The 21,586-nt window shown below is 38.5% G+C and overlaps 1 protein-coding gene across 1 annotated transcript in view; it reads right to left on the bottom strand.

Moving 5' to 3' along the window:
* LRP6 (LDL receptor related protein 6) overlaps positions 1-21,586 on the bottom strand; it is a 183,878-nt gene that overhangs the window by 148,137 nt on the left and 14,155 nt on the right. Inside the window, exon 2 of the mRNA XM_060112041.1 lies at positions 13,613-14,006. Within this exon, the coding sequence (XP_059968024.1) occupies positions 13,613-14,006 (394 nt within the window). The remainder of the gene's footprint in view (positions 1-13,612; positions 14,007-21,586) is intronic.

A 21,586-nucleotide genomic window follows, 5' to 3' on the forward strand; every position in this document is an offset into this window, starting at 1 on the left:
AAAGAATCTCTGCATTTATAAAATGTCCACAGAAATTTCCAAACTAAACAGCAAAGAGAAAAAAGATTGGGGGGGAAAAAAAGAGCACAATATCCAAGAACTGTGGGACAACTACAAAAGGTATATCATATGCATAATGGGAATCCCAGAAGGCAAAGAAAAAGAGAAAGAACTATTTGAAGCATATTCTAATTTAAAGAATATTCTAATAACTTAGAATTTTCCCAAATTAGTATCAGATACCAAACCACAAATCTAAGCAGCTCAGAGAACAGCAAGCAGGAAAAGTGAAATACTTAGAAGAGTTGAAAGGGAAAAACCTGCCAATCTAGAATTCTGTAACCTGCAAAATTATCCTTTAAAAGTGAAGAGGAAATAAAGACTTTCTCAGAAAAACAAAAATTGAGGAGATTTATTGCCTATAGACCTGCTTTGCAAGAAACGAAGTTTTTCAGAGAGAAGGAAAATGATACGGGTAAGAAACTCAGATCTACATTAAAAAAAAAAGAGTATTAGAGAAGGAATGAATGAATGTGAAACAAAAAACTTTTCTCTTTTTCTTATTCTTTTTTTAAATTTTATTTATTTTTGGCTGCGCTGGGTCTTCGTTGCTGCGTGCCGGCTTTCTCTAGCTGTGGTGAGCGGGGGTTACTCTTCATTGCAGTGCGTGGGCTTCTCACTGCAGTGGCTTCTCTTGTTGAGGAGCACGGGCTCTAGGGCACGCAGGCTTCAGCAGTTGTGGCACGTGAGCTCCCCAAAGGCAGCTAAATTATGTGCCCAAAGGAAGGAATAAGAGAGAGAGACTGAAAGAGATTACAGTAAATGTTATTCCTAAAATGTCTCCAGTCAATGCAATGACCTTTCAGCAGAATGAGGCTCCCTGCTTGGGTCTTCTCCACAACGGTCACACTATAGTCTTTCCTATGTTTCAGGCTCAGAATCTGCTTTATGAGACTTTGTCCTTTTCTAGAGAGTGCGGAAAAAAATAGCAATGGGCCCTGGAGAGCCAGGAGAGAAACATTCGTGGCACTCGGGGATGAAGCACTGAAGCTGATTCAAACGGAATGGAAGCTACTGAACCCCGCTCAGGACCCTTGTACAGATATGTGATGTTGGACAACTATGGCAGCCGATCTCATCACTGGAAATTCCATTTCTGCAAACCCAAAATCATCACTCAACATGAGGGGAGGAGAAAAACCCTGGAGAGAGGGGAAAAAGAACATCCGCTGATATCTGTCCTGCAAAATCAAAGTATCCTCCATATCCAAAGTAGATACAGAGGATTTACTCTGTATTTTGAGTTTGATTACCTAAGAGCTTTATTTGGGCCAGGTGAGGGGACAAAGTTGAATTACAACATTTTAACACTGTCAAATGAATATCAATTTATATCCCTTAGTAAAAGTGCAGCACAAGACAAGACTAGCATGCTCTGCCCTCTTATGTAATCCAGACATGGCACAAATACACAATATCTCTATAAATATAAGAGACTCCACTACTCTAGGTACTGGAAGAAATTTAAGGTTCAGTCTATGTATCAGAAAGAGATCATATGACCTAGAAAAATTGTAAGTAAAGTTTACAAAAGAGATTTTTAAATTCCCAGTTAAGTGTTTTAACTTTATAATTTTTCCCATTAATCTATTATAGTACATAATTTAAAGCAAAATTGAATCCTTTAGAAGTTTGTCATTTTTCAAAATGATTCTATGACTTCAAAATTTCCAGAAACTTTACACAGCTGGGGTAGAGCTGCCAACAAGAAGCATCATGGGGCAATGAATGTCAATAAGTCATCAAGAGTTATATCTGCATTGGGGAGGTGAGGAAGGTTATTTCCAGCCCTAAAATATATAGCATAAATACAGACTCTGGCTCTCACTGTTAAGTTGCATAAGAGAATATGAAAAAATCAGGATGATACGGTAAAGGGCACCTGCTAAAAGCTTGAATGACAAACTAAGGTGTTAGATTTAATAAACAACAATATGTAGGGGCTACTCCTTTTAAGACAGTCACTCCTTAAAGGGGGGGATGCGCACCAGCCAATAAGAGAAAGATGTAAACGTTTTATTTAAAGAACAAGTAGTAGGATGGAGAACATCAAGACCGCCAGCAGAATAGAGGCTTCAGGATGCAGAGAAAAAAGAGGAAAAAAAACTCTCCAGATTATCTGCTAGGGTATCACATAAACATTTTCTATTATTAAAATGAAGAAAAGAGTATTTGACACTGAGGCCTGAAAACCTCCCCCCTTAACCCAGCTGCCTAAAAATTAAGACTATGAGGTGAACTCCTTGACTACATCATTTTATTTTGGACTCTTTCCAAAAATAAAAAATAACTGGGGTACACATATTAAGGAGTCAGTTTGGTTTGGCTTAGTTGTTCTGTTTTTGTTTGGGCAGTTAACCTAGCTTAGTAACCTATGGTTACCTAAAAGCACTTAACAATAAAGTTGCTAAATTCAACTAGTTGTGTAATATATTCTACAAACACTTTTTATCGCATATTTAAAAGCCAAAAGGATACCTAAAGTATCCTTTAGGAAATGCAAGAGTGTCTGATAAATATCTCCTATGGCTTCTCAAAAGCCAAGTTACAGGCTCACATAAGAGAAATCTCTCTTCAGCAACAATTATTGCTAACTCTCCAATTATGTAGTCTGTTTGGCCTCTAATTTATTTTGGCTCTGGGTCCTATCTGGGCTTTGAATTAAGAGAATATAAACATATCTAGTTGATACTGAAGAATTAAATACATGTGGTTACAGCTCCGCTTTGCCAGAGTGTGCACATCTGCTATTCATCAAAAATCATGAAAACCAGTGCCAGGCTGCTATATGCTGTTCACTAGTTTCCACACAAATGTAATTTTATTGCTGTATCTGGCATGATATCCATTTGCAATGCTTTCTGGAAAATAATTTTTAAATGGAGTAAAGGGTAGAAGATAGGCTTCATTTTAATTAGGAAGTAATTAAAGTAAGTAAAGAAAACAGTGAGTTTTCAAGACATCAAAATTTCTTATGCCAATAAAGTAAAAATATCTCAACTGTCAATCAGACTAGATATCAGCCATTTTACACAAATTTATTACAATCCCAAGCATATAATTTCTATGATTAGGTAAGGAAAAAATAATATATTTTCCAAAATATTTACAGACTCCTAATCTAGTATGTATACTTAATTTGAATCCAGCTTCCCCTAACAAAAATACTCAGAAATGTTCCGTTTCAATAAAGCTAAACAAGAGGGATACATTTTCACCCTTTACAAGATGTAATTACATGCAAAGGTGACTAATTAAGACAACATTTAGAATTGAGTCATAAAATCTAACTGAACCAGATCTATACCAGGTCATAAACCACTTTATGATCCTTGAAGTTACTTATATAATCCTACCTATAATTAAAAGAAGTCATTAGTACACATATTAGTAAGTATGAATAATGCCCAACTATCATTCACATATATCCACAATAAGAAAAGGTAATATTTATGGGCCTCCCTGGTGGCGCAGTGGTTAAGAGTCCGCCTGCCGATGCAGGGGATACGGGTTTGTGCCCCGGTCTGGGAGGATCCCATATGCCGCGGAGCGGCTGGGCCCGTGAGCCATGGCCGCTGGGCCTGCGCATCCGGAGCCTGTGCTCCGCAATGGGAGGGGCCACAACAGTGAGAGGCCCACGTACCGCAAAAAGAAAAAAAAAAAAAAAAAAAAGAAAAGGTAATATTTAAAAACATAAAAGTTAGAATTTCTACTTCTGGTAATTTGATAACAGCATAACCAGAAAACCCTCCTTTTACAAAACACCTAGAAGCACTGGTAAGTCTTTTTACTTGATTTATACATTGCTATGGTCTGAATGTTTATGTCTCCTCAAAATTCCTGTACTGAAATCCTCAAAGATGGTAGTTAGAATGTGAGGCCTCTGGGAGGTGCTTAGTCATAAGGGCAGAGCTTGTCATGAATGGGATTAGTGCCTTATACAAGAGGCTCCAGAAAGACCCCTAGGCCCTTCCACCACATAAGGACACAGAAAGAAGGTGCATGAACCAGGAAGAGGGCCCGCACCAGAAGTGGACCACGCTGGCACTTGATCTTGGACCTCCCAGCCTCCAGAACTGTACACCAGGGGTCCCCAACCCCTGGGCCATGGACCGCTACCAGTCCACAGCCTGTTAGGAACCAGGGCCACACAGCAGGAGGTGAGCGGCGAGGGAGCGAGCCAAGCTTCATCTGCCGCTCCCCATCACCCGCATTACCGCCTGAACCATCCCCCGACCCCCCGTGGAAAAACTGTCTTCCAAGAAACCGGTCCCTGGTGCCAAAAAGGTTGGGGACCACTGCTGTAAGCAATAAAATTTCTATCGTTATAAGCTACTCAGTCTGTGGTGTATTGTAATAGCAGCCCAAACGGACTGGTACACATATATACACAAAATAAAAATACATAAACACTCCTTTAAATGTACAGCTAACGTATGAAAGTAGGGGAAATCTCTTAGAGAGCCAAAAATTAATAGGGAAATAAAAAGCAGTACACGCTTGATGCTACAGCCACCCTGCAGGTTATTCTCATCTCAGAAACTGAGGAACTTCTGTTTCAGCGGCAAAGCAGGGAAAAAGACAAGGCCTTGACACACAAGAAGCACTGGGTTAGAAGTAAGATATCTGCACAAAGCACAGACCCTTGGGGAACAATGAAGTAGAAAAATCTGCCATTGGTAGAAGGAGGCAAAGAAATTTTCTGTCTTGGCCTAGGCTCTGAAAATGTGGAAAAAACACCAAAGACTTTGTAAGCACAAGATGCCCTCACATAGGTTTAGAGTTTGAATTTATTCTATCTACATTGTACAGGAACTCCAAATTCCAAAAATTAAATAGAAAAAATGTTCTCTGCTTGAACAGGGTGATAACATAGGTATACACACATGTCAAAACTGCACTGAAAATCTGTTCATTTTAGTAGATGTAAGCTATACTTCAGTTTAAAAATAAAGTGGTCCCTGGAAACACCTCTAGGGTGCTTGGCAAAAACAAACCTCTCTGGAGTAATATGCCCCCCACCCCGCCCCGCCAAGAAGCCACTCAGAATTCTCATAGACAACCCCTCTGAAGATCAGCTCACAATTCAAAACTATAAAACACCTAAGGAAACAGTTCACCTTAAGAATCAGCAAATATAGCAAAGAACAGAAGTGGATTTCTAAGAACTTCAGACAACTGAACAATCTGATTGGCATTTATAAGTACTTTAAATGATTAAAATACATAAAAGATAAACTAAAATACATGGGACAAGACATCATAAAACAGTAACAGACATCCCTAACACAATACAAGAACTGATACTCAGTGGATGTTAAAACAATCAACAGATGAGGAACTCGATATTGGCATGGTACAAAAGGATCATCCCACAGATTGCATGAAGGATGTAAGAGGAAACGCTCAATATTATAATAAGAATATTAACTTTCATCATCTGAATCTACTGAATATTAGCATCACTACAAGTAGGACAAAACATTTCTGATGTGATGAATACAAAGTACTCAGTACTACCTATGAAGCATTTGTGCCAAAACACTGAATTCGTTGCAAACCAAGTTTCCTATCATAAATTTTAATTTTACAAGAAATGTAAATGAGGGCTTCCCTGGTGGTGCAGTGCTTAAGAATCCACCTACCAACACAGGGGACACGGGTTCGAGCCCTGGTCCGGGAAGATCCCACATGCCGCGGAGCAACTAAGCCCGTGCGCCACAACTACTGAGCTTGCACTCTAGAGACCGTGAGCCACAACTACTGAGCCCGCATGCTACAACTACTGAAGCCTGTGCGCCTAGAGCCTGTGCTCCGCAACAAGGAAAGCCACTGCAATGAGAAGCCCGTGCACCACAACAAAGAGTAGCCCCCACTCGCCGCAACTAGAGAAAGCCCACGCACAGCAACGAAGACCCAATGCAGCCAAAAATAAAATAAATTTTAAATTAATTAATTAATTAATTTTAAAAAAATTGGGCTCTCCTGGTGGCGCAGTGGTTGGGAATCCGCTTGCCAATGCAGGGGACATGGGTTTGGGCCCTGGTCCAGGAGGATCCCACATCCCGAGGAGCGGCAGGCCCCATGCACCAAGATTGCTGGGCCTGCGCTCTAGAGCCCGTGAGCCACAAGTGCTGAGGCCCACCTGCCTGGAGTCTGTGCTCCCCAACAGGAGGAGCCACCGCAATGAGCCCGCTCACCTCAATGAAAGAAGGCCCACGTGTAGCAGCGAAGACCCAAAGCAGCCAAAAATAAATAAATTAAAAAAAAAAAATTAAGAGATGTTTAGGGACTCTCCTGGTAGTCCAGTGGTAGAGAATCCACCTTCCAATAAAGGGGATATGGGTTCGATCCCTGGTCAGGGAACTAATATCCCACATGCTGCGGGGCAACTAAGCCTGTGTGCCACAACTACACAGCCCACACGTCCTGGAGCCCACGTGCCACAACTTGAGAGAGAAAACCCGCACACCACAACTAGAGAGGAGCCTGGGCACCACAACTAGAAAGAAGTCCAAGCAGATTGCGCGCCATAACAAAAAGGATCCGGCTTGCCTCAACAAAGATCCCACGCACCACAGCTAAGACCCGACATAGCCAAAAATAAATAAATAAATAAGGCAAATAAATAAACTAAGTATTTTTTTAAATTAAGGGATGTTTAAGGGCTGCTTTTAAGCAACCAGAAAAAAAATAATAACAAATTACCTGCCAAGCAACAATAATTAGAAACAGCAGACTTCTCACAGCAACAATTAAAGTCATAATACCCTTGAAGGATGGAGTACAAATAACTATCACAAAGAATTCTATAATCAAATAATTATCATTCCAAGAATGAGGACAAAATAAATACATTTTCGACAAAGATCAAGAGTTTACCATCAACAGACCTCTGCTGAAAGGAATATTAAAGAACATACTGCAAGCAGAAGGAAGCTGAACACAAATGGATTAAGTGGGATGCAAAAAAATATAATAAGAAATTAGTACAGTGAATAAATCTAAAAACACAGAATTTATAAAATCCTCCTTTAAATAAAGCTACCATGTTGCATTTTTAAAGTAATTAAAGGTGCAAAAAAACATGGCTTCAGCAAGATACCTTTCGTGATGAAAAAAGCACCAAACGTGGAACTGGAAAATCTCAACCAAGTATCTGACTTTCTCTTATTTTAGCCAAAGGCCTAAGTTTCTTCAGCCAAAAAGTGAAGGCATTTAGCTAGAAGATCCTTAAAATCCCCTACCAGTCCCAGGATTTAATGGGCAGAAAATAGGCTTCCCCAATTGACCAGGACACTTTTAAAAATGTAAGTTATTGAGAGTTCAGAGCAAGATATTTCATACTCAGAACCAGTGCTTCAGGATATGGAGCTTTATGGATAACTGGCTATCTGCTTCTGTGCAAAAACTATGGAAATGGATATGATCTTAGGAAAAGAATACAGAAAATGATGCATTTTAAACTTAAAGAGTTAATAAAGAAAGGAAAAGGGTGGTCCAAGTGGTAGGAAAACCAACAGTATAAAAATGAGAAAGTCTTAAGAGAAAATTTCTAAAAGGAATATGGTATCAATATCAAATGCTGCCAAAAAAATACTAAAGACAATCATTTTATTCCTACTTCACAAATTAGCTATCACAGGCTCCTCCTTCCAAAATCTTAAAGGTTTAATGACAGAAATACCAGGAGCAATCAAACTAATTTGCTATAATTTATAAAGAGCCAATCATACTGGAATACAGCAAGGGTATGTAAGATCTCCAAAATGCAGAGAACTCAGTTAAAGGTATCCTATTCTTTACTCTCATAAATTTTCATTGTTCATTGTTCTCCCTGTTAAGGATAAATTAAAAGGTCAATGCTGCAAGCAACGATAGCTTCTAGAAAAGAAAGCTATTAAGAGACTGGGCTAGGTCGTACTGCAAATACTCCCTTTCAATATTCCTTCAATAAAAGTGGGCTTTGGAGATAGATACAGAACATAAAAATATCAGACCACATAATCAAAACTCAATTTGAGATGTGATGTATATCACTAGACATAAAGAATTAAAAACTGGATGAGGGTTAAGATGTTTGTAAGAGGAAAGACCAACACTAACATTTAAGAATACATATAAATATACACACACATTTATTTATTCTTTTTTTAATTGTTGAATTTTACTTTTTTTTTATACAGCAGGTTCTTATTAGTCATCAATTTTATACACATCAGTGTATACATGTCAATCCCAATCGCCCAATTCATCACATTTACTTATTCTTTAAAAAAAAAATGTTTTCACTTCCAAGGGCCTTGATTCCTATCCCAGAGGCTGGTAAAGCTAAACCTATTATCCAGATTTCCTGCATTAGTGGCTTTTCTTACACACTCTCTTAATTTTTAGATAATCTCAAAAACACCTATCTCCAAACATATCTGAATATATATAGTCTGCCTAAAAGTAATGGGCCACATTTTCCATTCTTCATACAAAAAAAATCCTTCGACATTTTAAAATATTTTTCAGTTTACATCAAGTGGAACTGGAAAAGAAGTTTAAACTAGAGGTAAAACAACCCTAAAAAAGTGTGATGACATATGCAATAAGGGCAGTAGAAACAAAATTTTAAGAAGAATCTGTTCTGCAGAAACACAATTCTAAGTGTAACGTACCTAAATTAGACTTGAATATGTAACTGTAAAATACGATTTTTAAAATTAGAGTACTTTCTTAGGGCTTCCCTGGTGGCACAGTGGTTGAGAATCTGCCTGCCAATGCAGGGGACACAGGTTTGAACCCTGATCCGGGAAGGTCCCACATGCCACGGAGCAACTAAGTCACTGCGCCACAACTACTGAGCCTGCGTGCCACGACTACTGAAGCCCACGTGCCTAGAGCCCATGCTCTGCAACAAGAGAAGCCACCGCGATGAGAAGCCTGCGCACCGCAACGAAGGGTAGTCCCCGCTCGCCGCAACTAGAGGAAAGCCTGCGCGCAGCAACACAGCCAAAAATAAAAATAAATTTAAAATTAGAGTACTTTCTTTATATGTCTGACTTTTAAAACTTAAATAATGTCAAAACTGAAAGGAACTCATCATTCTAGAGATGAGGAAATTGCGGTCCAAGAAAATGAAGTAACTTGCTTGGTAAATAACAGAGCAAGATGTGACATGAAACATGCTCCAGTGAGTGTATTTTTATAAAATATGGTCTTGAAAACTTCAAATGAAAAGACTAAAATTCTTAATTATGTTTTTTTTTTTTTTTTTTTGCGGTATGCGGGCCTCTCACTGCTGTGGCCTCCCCCGTTGCGGAGCACAGGCTCCGGACGCACAGGCTCCGGACGCGCAGGCTCAGCGGCCATGGCTCACGGGCCCAGCCGCTCCGCGGCATATGGGATCCTCCCAGACCGGGGCACGAACCCGTATCCCCTAGCATCGGCAGGCGGACTCTCAACCACTTGCGCCACCAGGGAGGCCCCTTAATTATGTTTTAAATTAACAATTACAATCAAAGCCATAGTGATTTAGAATTCACAGGACCATACTAAAATTTACATTTGCTTAGAAAACAAATGTCCCTAACAAGGATAATTAATAGAATTATAAAAGAAAATATAAAGTCCAGCCACTCAGAAATATTTACTGAATACTTACTATGTGGCAGGAACTATTTTAGTCACCTGGGATATACCAGTATAGAAAATACTTTTAAACATACTCAAGTTATGACAATTATATGTACATAATTGATAAGGAAATTACAAATCTTTCTTTTTCCACTGAACTAGTTCTGCAAGCATTTTTAAAGCAGAACTTTTAGTTTTGTTAATATTATTCTTAACAATGATAAAAATATACTTTAAAAAATATGTATCATTCAAAGCTATTCAGTATGAATTCACTTCAGACTGAATCACTAAAATTTACCTTTTTTTTTTTTTTTTTTTTTTTTTGCGGTACGTGGGCCTCCCACTGTTGTGGCCTCTCCCATTGCGGAGCACAGACTCCGGACGCGTAGGCCCAGCGGCCATGGCTTACGGGCCCAGCCGTTCTGCGGCATGTGGGATCTTCCCGGACCGGGGCACGAACCCGCGTCCCCTGCATCGGCAGGCGGACTCTCAACCACTGCGCCACCAGGGAAGCCCCTAAAATTTAACTTTTTAAAAAATATCCAAAATGATTTGGAATATGAACAGATCCTTAACAAATAAAAAGCCCTTAGAACTGCTTTATTTGTACCTGAAACAGCAGGTCCTCAGCATCACTAAGATTAGTACAGTCACTGTGGATCAGATTAAGGAGCCCCACCATTAGGAGCAGCCACATAGGAATCACCTCTCACTATAAAGTAAGGATACTGCTTTCTGTAACTATGGTTGTTCATTTCTGGAACAATTTCCATACACACGTTTTCCTGCTCCTTATTCAGAATTCTATACTGCCAGTCACTCAAAAGAAAAAAAATCTCAGACTAACAGAGGCCAAATTTAGGGAGGGAAATAAAAATCTTCCTTCAGTCTAGGCTAAATGGACTGACTGCACAAAGAACTCCATACATCCAAAAGCACACAGATTTCTGCACCAGTTCCCAGGGTTCAAACAATACCAGTCATTCAATAGCTTTCCTTTTACATAAGCTGCTGTGAGAGAGCTCAGTCAGCTCTGAACCTCATAACCCAGGATCCCAGAACTCTGATAAAGCCACCTTTTTCCTCAGCTCTGTTTTCATGTACTTTCTCTGGAAAGCAAACTTCATTTTTCCCCTAAAAAATAAATCTGAAAATCATCTCTTCTGTCTGATAAGTGATATACTCAATCCAAAATTACTACTCCATTAAAACTAAAAGCATTAACATAAAACCTAAGATCAATACCGAAAAACTGTTTGATAAAATATATTTTTAAATGCATAAGTTTAAAATATAATTTTAAATACGCTTCATCATGCTAATTACCAAATGATGCCATTTGTCTGCATTCTATTTGTTTCCAGTTGCACAATTTAAAAAATAGCCATCTGACACAAAATAACTTTCAAAAAATTAAAAGAAATTTTAGAAGAACTGTTAAAGGGGGGAGAGTGAATTTACACACACAAACACACTCAACACTAACTACAGAAATCAAAAATAATGAAAGACATTTCTTTGAGTGTTTGACCACACCCCCATTTAGGCCTCAGGAAAAATATACATATTCTTCACTAAACATCCCTTAGAAGCTTAAATAACAGTACTTTCTACCTTCAAAGCACATTATTATTGATTCTTCCAGTATCCTTTACCAGCTGAGTCTCTGGCAAATTCAAACTTTAAATATTAGTAAATATTCAAGCCACGGAAACACTAATGTAAATACTTCTTAATCATACGGCAAACTTACTTCCTAAGACACTTATCAGACCTGCCACCCAGAAGTAAAACTCAGTTTTAGGGGACAAAATGAGAATGATTCATTTACTTATTAAATTATCAGCTCCTGAATATTCAATAGTTGCCTATAAATTCATCTCCCTTGACTATCATTATCCCTTAGAGAAATAAGATGCTACTCCAGAATTGTGATCATCTATTTTATCCACCCATCCTCCGTAAGGGTTCTGTGGCCCTTCTAATTCCTTTACCACTCTTTCCCTCTCCACATACATACTACATAATGCAAATAAACATGCTTTGAAAAAGGAAAAGTTCTCTCTCCTAAGTTTTCTCTCCTTAAATAAAATAGTAAATCCTTAAAGATATTCCCCCTCTCCCCAAGAAGAACACAAAAAGCAGAGCTCTGAACATACTAACCATTTAACAGATATTTGGGGAAATTTCCATCATCACCCTTAGAGTTGTAAGATTGAATCTGTCAAAAATGGGGGAAAAAAAGAACTATTTATCTTTTCATCAACATATTACTCCCTAATAACCACTGAAAGCACCAAAACCCTGTGTGTTCTGTGAAGCAGTAACCTCAGAAACATTTCAACACTCCCTGAGACTTAACGAACTTTGCTGGCAAAACAGATTCCATTTCTCAAAAATACCTTGCAAGTTCTCAAGAAGCAAATTCTTCAATCAACACAGTTTACCGCACATTCAACATCTGTGACCTCCTTGGAACACACAAACCTTTTTCCTACCACTAGAGTCAGTATAATATTTTCTGATGCTTTATTAAAAGACCATCTGACTTTAGCAGATACCTCTTAATGCCCCTCTAAAAATATATTTTTTATGTATTATATAAAGTATACATAATATATATGTGTTTTCTAGAACTTCTCACCCTAAAATTTCACTCACCATTGCCCATGTTACCTTTTATAGTCAGAAAAGACTTTTCATTTTCCTATAACATTGTATCTTCTTTAACTTTTGTCACCAAAAAGGGCCTGATATCAAGAGAAAGGAGCATATATAAACCTTTCTTTCATTATTCCCGAATTTTAATTTATTACATAATATTAATCCACTGCCTTCTATACATGAGTTTTAAAGCATTCCAACATACTTGAAAGTCAAAGAAAATGAAGTACTAAAAGAGTTATTCGCAGGTTATTTATCTTTAGATTTTAAACAATTATTAGTAACTCATTTCAGGTTCATGTTTAGTTATCTATACCTAGCCATGACAGACTCTGGCTTGACAATGTATTCAATAGATAAACAGCAAGGAATTGTGTATGGCAGGACTGAAACACAGTAACAGAGAAGCACCTGAGGACACAGTTCACATTTTATAGTAAGATCTGCCCATAGCTTTAAGTTTCTCTTCTATTAGAAAATAAACTTTTGGACTTCCCTGTTGGGGTCCAGTGGTTAAGACTCCACACTTGCACTGCAGGGGGCGCGGGTTTGATCCCTGGTTGGGGAAGTTCCACATGCCACGCCCGGTGTGGCCAAAAAAGAAAAAAGTAATAGGATACCATGGTCTCCCTATACATTGTGTTGCCCAAATTAGAGACAGCTTTCTGAAAAATCAGTGGTTCTGTACAGAATATCTGCACTAAAAATATATGTATAATAAAAACACAAATATTTAGGAAGAAAATAAACTCTTATGGCAAATACATGTCTAGCTAACTAAAAATGAGTTATTTAACAACCTAATTTTTATTTTTCGTTCAACACTGACATATTAAAAAAATCAGTTTAATATAAAAAACACTAGCATTACAAAACAATTGTGTATATAATAAAAGGTATAAGATTCAGAAGATTTTTTACATAATCTTGAGCTATCAAATACTACTCATTATCATTCCTTCTTCTCCACCTTCTGATTATCCTCATAATTATAAAAAATAAATGCAGAAGAAAAACCAAGAACTATAAACATGGCTATCCCATAAGTGATACTAGAAACACAAAACTATTTACAGACACACCTTACTTTCAGAACATGACCTAACTTCCCACATTCAAATCTACTTGACAAAGAAGCCCAAAGAATCTAAAACTGGGGTCTGATGTTTCTTTTCTCTTGGAGGTAAGGGGTATCTGTGCTAATGGAGAGAAAACAGCCAAGAGAAGGAGATACAATAACCTTTGTACATGATGCAAAACTTACCCACTTGAAGGATCTAAGGCAATAGCTCTAGGTTGATCCAACTCTTGCCAAAATAAAACTTTTCGTAAAGATCCATCTAAATTAGAAACTTCAATACGATTAGTTTCAGAATCTGTCCAGTACAATTTTTCTCCAAGCCAATCACATGCCAGCCCATCAGGGGACAATAATCCAGAAACAACAACATTCTGTACACTCTCAGTTTTGTTGAACTCTGTTCGTTTAATGGCTTCTTCGCTGACATCACTCCAGTATATCAAGCCATGACCAAACACAAAGTCCACCGCAGCTGCATCCTCCAAGCCTCCAACTACAATCGTAGCATTCTCTTTGCCATTTGCAGCATCAACCAATCGCAAGTCCCGTCTGTTTGCATAAAGCAACAAAGGGGCCGCTAGAACAAAAAAAGAAAAATACGTAAGTCAAAACAAAGGAAATGTCTTGGTTCCTATAAATTGAGTTTCAAATCAGTGTTAGTGAGCAAATACTATCAAAAATAAAGAGTAAATAAATGTACAGAAAACTGTCAAAATCTTTTCACAAAGCATTATTTTTGCACCATTTTAAATACAAAAGAGTTGCAAGAGGGGAAATTAATCCTACCAGGACAGTCTTTTCTTGTTAAAATGTCTGTCAGATAAAATTTTTTAAAGTCTGCTCATTCCAAGAACTGGCAAGGATATGGAGCCAGTGGACCACTCATACTCTCCTGGCGGGGGGGCTGTGAAATGGTGCAACATCTTTGGAAAGCAGTTTGGCAGTTTCTTAAAAGACTAGATATTTACTTCAGAGAAATAAAAGTATATGTCAATACAAAGACCTGTGCATGATGTTCACAGCAGCTTCTTTGTAATAACCCAAACTGGAACCAACCCAAATGTCATCAACAGACTAATGGATGAACAAACAGTGATATATCCAAACAAGAAAAAGTAATGGGGGGCCTCCCTGGTGGCGCAGTGGTTGAGAGTCCGCCTGCCGATGCAGGGGATACGGGTTCGTGCCCCGGTCTGGGAGGATCCCATATGCCGCGGAGCGGCTGGGCCCGTGAGCCATGGCCGCTGGGCCTGCGCATCCGGAGCCTGTGCTCCGCAACGGGAGAGGCCACAACAGTGAGAGGCCCGCATACCGCAAAAAGGAAAAAAAAAAAAAAAAAAAAAAAAAGTAATGGGGACCAAGACTGTACCAGGAAGAAATATAGAATATGAACAGACCAACACAAGTAATGAAATTGAAACTGTGATTAAAAATCTTCCAACAAACAAAAGTTCAGGACCAGATAAGATGGCTTTCACAGGTGAATTCTATCAAATTCTATTTAGAGAAGAGCTAACACCCATCCTTCTGAAACTCTTCCAAAAAATTGCGGAGGAATGAACACTCCCAAACTCATTCTATGAGGCCACCATCACCCTGATACCAAAACCAGACAGAGATACCACAAAAAAAGAAAATTACAGACCAATATCACTGATGAATATAGATGCAAAAATCCTCAACAAAATACGAGCAAACAGAATCCAACAACACATTAAAAGGATCCTACACCATGATCAAGTGGGATTTATCCCAGGGATGCAAGGATTCTTCAATATATGCAAATCAACCAGTATGATACACCATATTAACAAACTGAAGAATAAAAACCATATTATCATCTCAATAGATGCAGAAAAAGCTTTTGACAAAATTCAACACCCATTTATGATAAAAACTCCAGAAAGTGGGCATAGAGGGAACCTACCTCAACATAATAAAGGCCATATACGACAAACCCACAGCAAACATCATTCTCAATGGTGAAAAACTGAAAGCATGTCCTCTAAGATCAGGAACAAGACAAGGATATCCACTCTCACCACTATTATTCAACATAGTTTTGGAAGTCCTAGCCTTGGCAATGAGAAAAAGAAATAAAAGGAATACAAATTGGAAAAGAAGAAGTAAAACTGTCACTGTTTGCAGATGACATGATACTATACACAGAGAATCCTAAAGGTGCCACCAGAAAACTACTAGAGCTAATCAATGAATTTGGTAAAGTTGAAGGATAAAAAATTAATACACAGAAATCTCTTGCATTCCTATACACTAATGATGAAAAATCTGAAAGAGAAATTAAGGAAACGCTCCAATTTACCATTGCAACAAAAAGAATAAAATACCTAGGAATAAACCTACCTAGGGAGACAAAAGACCTGTATGCAGAAAACTATAAGACACTGATGAAAGAAATTAAAGTTGATACCAACAGATGGAAAGATATACCATGTTCCTGGATTGGAAGAATCAATACTGTGAAAATGACTATACTACCCAAAGCAATCTACAGATTCAATGCAATCCCTATCAAATTACCAATGGCATTTTTTATGGAACTAGAACAAAAAAAAAATCTTAAAATTTTTATGGAGACACAAAAGACCCCGAATAGCCAAAGCAGTCTTGAGGGAAAAAAACGGAGCTGGAGGAATCAGACTCCCTGATTTCAGACTATACTACAAAGCTACAGTAATCAAGACAATATGGTACTGGCACAAAAACAGAAACATAGATCAATGGAACAAGACAGAAAGCCCAGAGATAAACCCACGCACCTATGGTCAACTCATCTATGACAAAGGAGGCAAGGATATACAATGGAAAAAAGACAGTCTCTTCAATAAGTGGTGCGGGGAAAACTGGACATCTACATGTAAAAGAATGAAATTAGAACATTCCCTAAAACCATACACAAAAATAAACTCAAAATGGATTAGAGACCTAAATGTAAGACCAGACACTATAAAACTCTTAAAGGAAAACATAGGAAGAACACTCTTTGACATAAATCATAGCAAGATCTTTTTTTTTTTTTTTTTTTTTTCCTTTTTGTGGTATGCGGGCCTCTCACTGTTGTGGCCTCTCCCATTGCGGAGCACAGGCTCCAGATGCGCAGGTCCAGCGGCCATGGCTCACGGGCCCAGCCGCTCCGCGGCATATGGGATCCTCCCAGATCGGGGCACGAACCCGTATCCCCTGCATCGGCAGGCGGACTCTCAACCACTGCGCCACCAGGGAGGCCCGCAAGATCTTTTTTGATCCACCTCCTAGAGTAATGGAAATAAAAACAAAAATAAACAAATGGGACCTAATTAAACTTAAAAGCTTTTGCACAGCAAAGGCAACCATAAACAAGACAGAAAAAAACCCTCAGAATGGGAGAAAATATTTGCAAACGAATCAACGGACAAAGGATTAATCTCCAAAATATATAAACAGCTCATGCAGCTCAATATTAGGAAACAAACAACCCAATCCAAAAATGGGCAGAAGACCTAAATAAACATTTCTCCAAAGAAGACATACAGATGGCCAAGAGGCACATGAAAAGCTGCTCAACACCACTAATTATTAAAGAAATGCAAATCAATGAGGTATCTACAATGAGGTATCACCTCACACCAGTTAGAATGGGCATCGTCAGAAAATCTACAAACAACAAATGCTGGAGAGGGTGTGGAGAAAAGGGAACCCTCTTGCACTGCTGGTGGGAATGTGAATTGATACAGCCACTTTGGAAAACAGTATGGAGGTTCCTTAAAAAACTAAAAATAGAAATACCATATGACCCAGCAACACCACTACTGGGCATATATCCAGAGAAAGCCATAATTCAAAAAGACACATGCACCCCAATGTTCACTGAAGCACTATTTACAATAGTCATGTCCTGGAAACAACCTAAATGCCCATCGACAGACAAATGGATAAAGAAGATGTGGTACATATATACGATGGAATATTAGCCATAAAAAGGAACGAAACTGGGTCATTTGTTGAGACATGGATGGATCTAGAGACTGTCATAGAGTGAAGTAAGTCAGAAAGAGAAAAACAAATATCATATATTAACGCATATATGTGGAACCTAGAAAAATGGTACAGATGAACCGGTTTGCAGGACAGAAACTGAGACATGGATGTAGAGAGCAAACGTATGGACACTAAGGAGGGAAAGCAGCAGGGGGTGGTGGTGTGATGAATTGGGAGATTGGGATTGACATGTATACACTGATGTGTGTAAAATGCATAACTAATAAAAATATGTATAAAAAATAATAAAATTAATTTCAAAAAAAAAAGTAATGGGGACTTCCCTGGTGGTGCAGTGGTTAAGAATCAGCCTGCCAATGCAGGGGACACAGCTTTGAGCCCTGACCCGGGGAAATCCCACATGCCGCGGAGCAACTAAGCCTGTGCACCACAACCACTGAGCCTGTGCTCTAGAGCCCACAAGCCACAACTACTGAGCCCGCATGCCACAACTACTGAAGACCACGTGCCTAGAGCTTGTGCTCCACAACAAGAGAAGCCACCGCAATGAGAAGCCTGTACACCACAACGAAGAGTAGCCCCTGCTCGCCGCAACTAGAGAAAGCCCGCACGCAGCAACAAAGACCCAACGCAGCCAAACATAAATTAAAAAAAAAAAAAAAAGTAATGAACTATTGGGAATTCCCTGGCAGTCCAGTGGTTAAGACTCCGCGCTTCCACTACAGTGGGCACGGGTTCAATCCCCAGGCAGGAAACTAAAATCCTGCGTGCCACACGGCATGCCAAAAAAAAAAAGAAATGAACTATTTGTGTAATTTGGGTGAATCTCAAAATAATTATGTAGAATAAAATAAGTCAGAAAAAAAGTGTATATATTGCATACTCCATTTATATAAAATTTTAGAAAATTCAGATTAATCTATTGTAACAAAAAGCAGATCGGTGGTTGTCTGGAGGTGGGGAGAGAGGGTGAAAAAGAAGAGGAGGAGGGATGATAAAAGGGCATGAGGAAACTTTTGTAGGTGATGGTTATATCACGCTGACTGTGATAATGGCTCCGGAAGTGCATACATATGTCAAAACTTATTAAACTTTAAACTTTACATATGTGCAATTTGTTGAATTATCAATTATACCTTAATAAAACAGTCTGGCAGATATAGTTCTTAATACAACTATTTTTATTGTTTTATATTATTATTAGAATGATCTTTGAATAAGACCTAATACCAAAACTAAATATAAAGCCTATCCGAAAGAGATATTTAACTCTGAGAAAGCTCTTGAAGGTGTTAGGACCAAAGTAGTATAAATGCTTCTTTTTTTTTTTTTTTTTTTTCACCCAAAATATGCGTTTTGGTTTTTTTAAAGCATTTACTCCAAGCTTCTGACATCTACTTTCCTGGTATCAACAGTAATTAAAGATCTAGAGCACCACTATCCAACAGAAATTTCTATGATGATGAAGTGTTCTCTCCACTGTGCAATACAATAGCCACTGGCCACATGTGGCTATGGAGCACTTAAAAGATGGCTAGTGTGGCTAAAAAAATAAATTTTTAATTTTATTTAATCTTAATTCATTTAAATTTAAGTAGACAAGTGGTCGTATGGATAGCACAGATCTAGAGTCTGAGATGAAGAACACAGACGAGGCAGCAAAAATAAGACCAGAGTTATGATGCGATAATCTACATGATCTTCTCTCACAATTACTTACTAAAGGTCTAAAACAGTCATCCGAAGCCAAGACCAAGTGCCACTGAAAACTAACCACTCCCTCTTTAAGAAAGTAATTTTTTAAAAAAATTAAGGTGCTCAAAAACAGTAAAGAAAAAAGTGATGTTTAAGCCAGTTTATGGGTTGTGTCTGCCAAATGGAGTTATGAAGTCCACTATTTTCATCAGTAAGCACAACATGAACTTCCCTTCTAACTAAGCTTAAGTCCAACTTTCTTAGTCAAAAACAGATGGGCGGACAGCTTTTTTAAAAAGTGACTAAGAGCCCTTTCTGCTTATTCTGCGTACCTACAGCTGCTATTGGCAAATTAGTAAATTTCCCTCACAGATTCACTTTTAGCTCATTTCAGGCCTTCATACAGCACACTGATTTATCAGTCCACATAGTGTTCACTGCGCTTATACTGAGCCCCTCATATTATGCGCCAATTATAAAAATCAGAAGACAGGTCAATATTAGTTAAGGGTACAATGTTAAGTGCTGCACAAGGCTGAGAAATAGCCCCAGAGCATTTACAATTTAAAATCCAAGAGTGATAATAATCTGATATTTATTTGGCACCTTTCTTTATGGCACTTTCCTTGGAAAACTATACCAAATCTGCATATGGCATTAAGTGCCAGCTAAATGTCTTTTATGGGTTTCAAGTCAAACATTAACATTTCTACTAAATACGTGGTCTACAAAGTCCAAAGAACCTTTCTGGTCATTTAAGGCCTCACAAGCCTTAAGAGTACAAAAAAAAGGCGGGGTGGGGGGGAGGGTGAGAACAAGTTAATTTAAGTTAGCAGTAGTGCTTATAATTGAGGATTTCTAAAGGACTATACATAAACCTATACACACTATTAAAAGAAATCCCAGATTTCATCCTGTCCAACCACCCTTCTGATACTTCAATACTTTCCACAATATTGTCACCAATATCTACTTAGCAATACATTAAATGGGACATCTGAAAGGTATAATTTCATTTGTAATACTGTTTTAATCTACTAAAGAAATACACTGGATCCACACACACTTGCCCCTAGTTGTAGCGTATGTGCCATGCACTCAGTATCTTCCACTCCAAAGCACTTACCTTTAGACTTCCTAATACCCAGATAACCCAAATAACCACCTTCATATCTCTTTAGTGAACCTTCACAGGTGCTTAGAAATCCTTATTTTCCTTTATTAACTTCCTACCAATCTTTCCCTAGTGCCTTTCTAAACTTTTTCTGCTTTCCTGAAGACAAATTCCATGCTTTGAATCCTTCATCCCAGATCATCTCACAAAATAATCTCAGTGAAGCAGGAAGCAAGGTTAAGTGTCATACATCCCCAACATCTTACTTTAAACTTCTCAAAAATCTCTCTAGATCCCACCCATCCTCCTCTATTTTGTCCTCAGTCTCAAATGACAAGTTGCCCTTCCTCCTTTCTTAGTCTATACCTATGTTTGCTAAGTGGGAGGGAAGATCTGAAACTAAAAGACAGATGAAGCATGATCAGAGGAATAATAGTATAGTATAGTGTGCAGAACATTCTACATAGGTGGGGATATGGTCAACATTTTTGAATGCTGCAGAGAAGAATAAGGACTGAGAAAAGGCCAGCTGGATTTGGTTATGAAGACTTGGAGAAAGCAGTTTCAGCTGAGTGACAGGTGGGAAGTTAGACTAAAGGAGTTAGTAACTAATGGGTGGTTATATGAAGTGTATATCAATACTGTAAGGTTTTGTGATTAATATAATTATTCTCTTGGTGGCAGCAAGGTTAGCTTTATTAAAACAAAGCTTTCTGAGAGCAGGGACCTGGCAGGAGCCATGGGAGATTCAAGAAACAGGATACTGAGATGGCCAACAAGAAGTTATATGCGTAGAACTGAGGCTTAGGCTGGAGGTGATGACTTGAAAATTACCTGAATAGAGTTGCTGGTTAACCAGGTGAACTTGGATAATCTTCTCTTCTACACTCTCTTACTTAGGGAACAACACAGAGTGTAGATGAGAAAATTATCTAAGTTTGCCGTCTCTTCCTGCCATAAAATTAAATGCATCACCTTTCCCCCAAAGAAAACCCTCAAGAGTCAATGGTAACACAATTTTCCTAATCCTACTGGTATGCCATGGAGCCATCCTTGACACCCACCTTTCTCCCCCCGTCTGCCAATCACTCACTGTCTTGTTGATTCTCCTTTAGCATGTCCTTAAATTTGCCTCTTCTTTTCCATTTTTTAGAACCACTAGCCTACTCTAGACCTCCATAACCTCAGGCCTAAACTACCTCAATAGTAAATGATCTCAACACTCTCCCTTCCCTTTTCTACTTCTAAGACTTCTACTTTATCCAACTCAAAAAGGTTTCTGATTTCCTGTGCCTAAAATTAAAAGCCTCAATACCTCAGGCCTCCACCAGGTGCCTTCTACCTATGAC

The sequence above is a fragment of the Mesoplodon densirostris genome, chromosome 11 (assembly GCF_025265405.1).
Source record: "Mesoplodon densirostris isolate mMesDen1 chromosome 11, mMesDen1 primary haplotype, whole genome shotgun sequence".
NCBI lineage: Eukaryota > Metazoa > Chordata > Mammalia > Artiodactyla > Ziphiidae > Mesoplodon > Mesoplodon densirostris.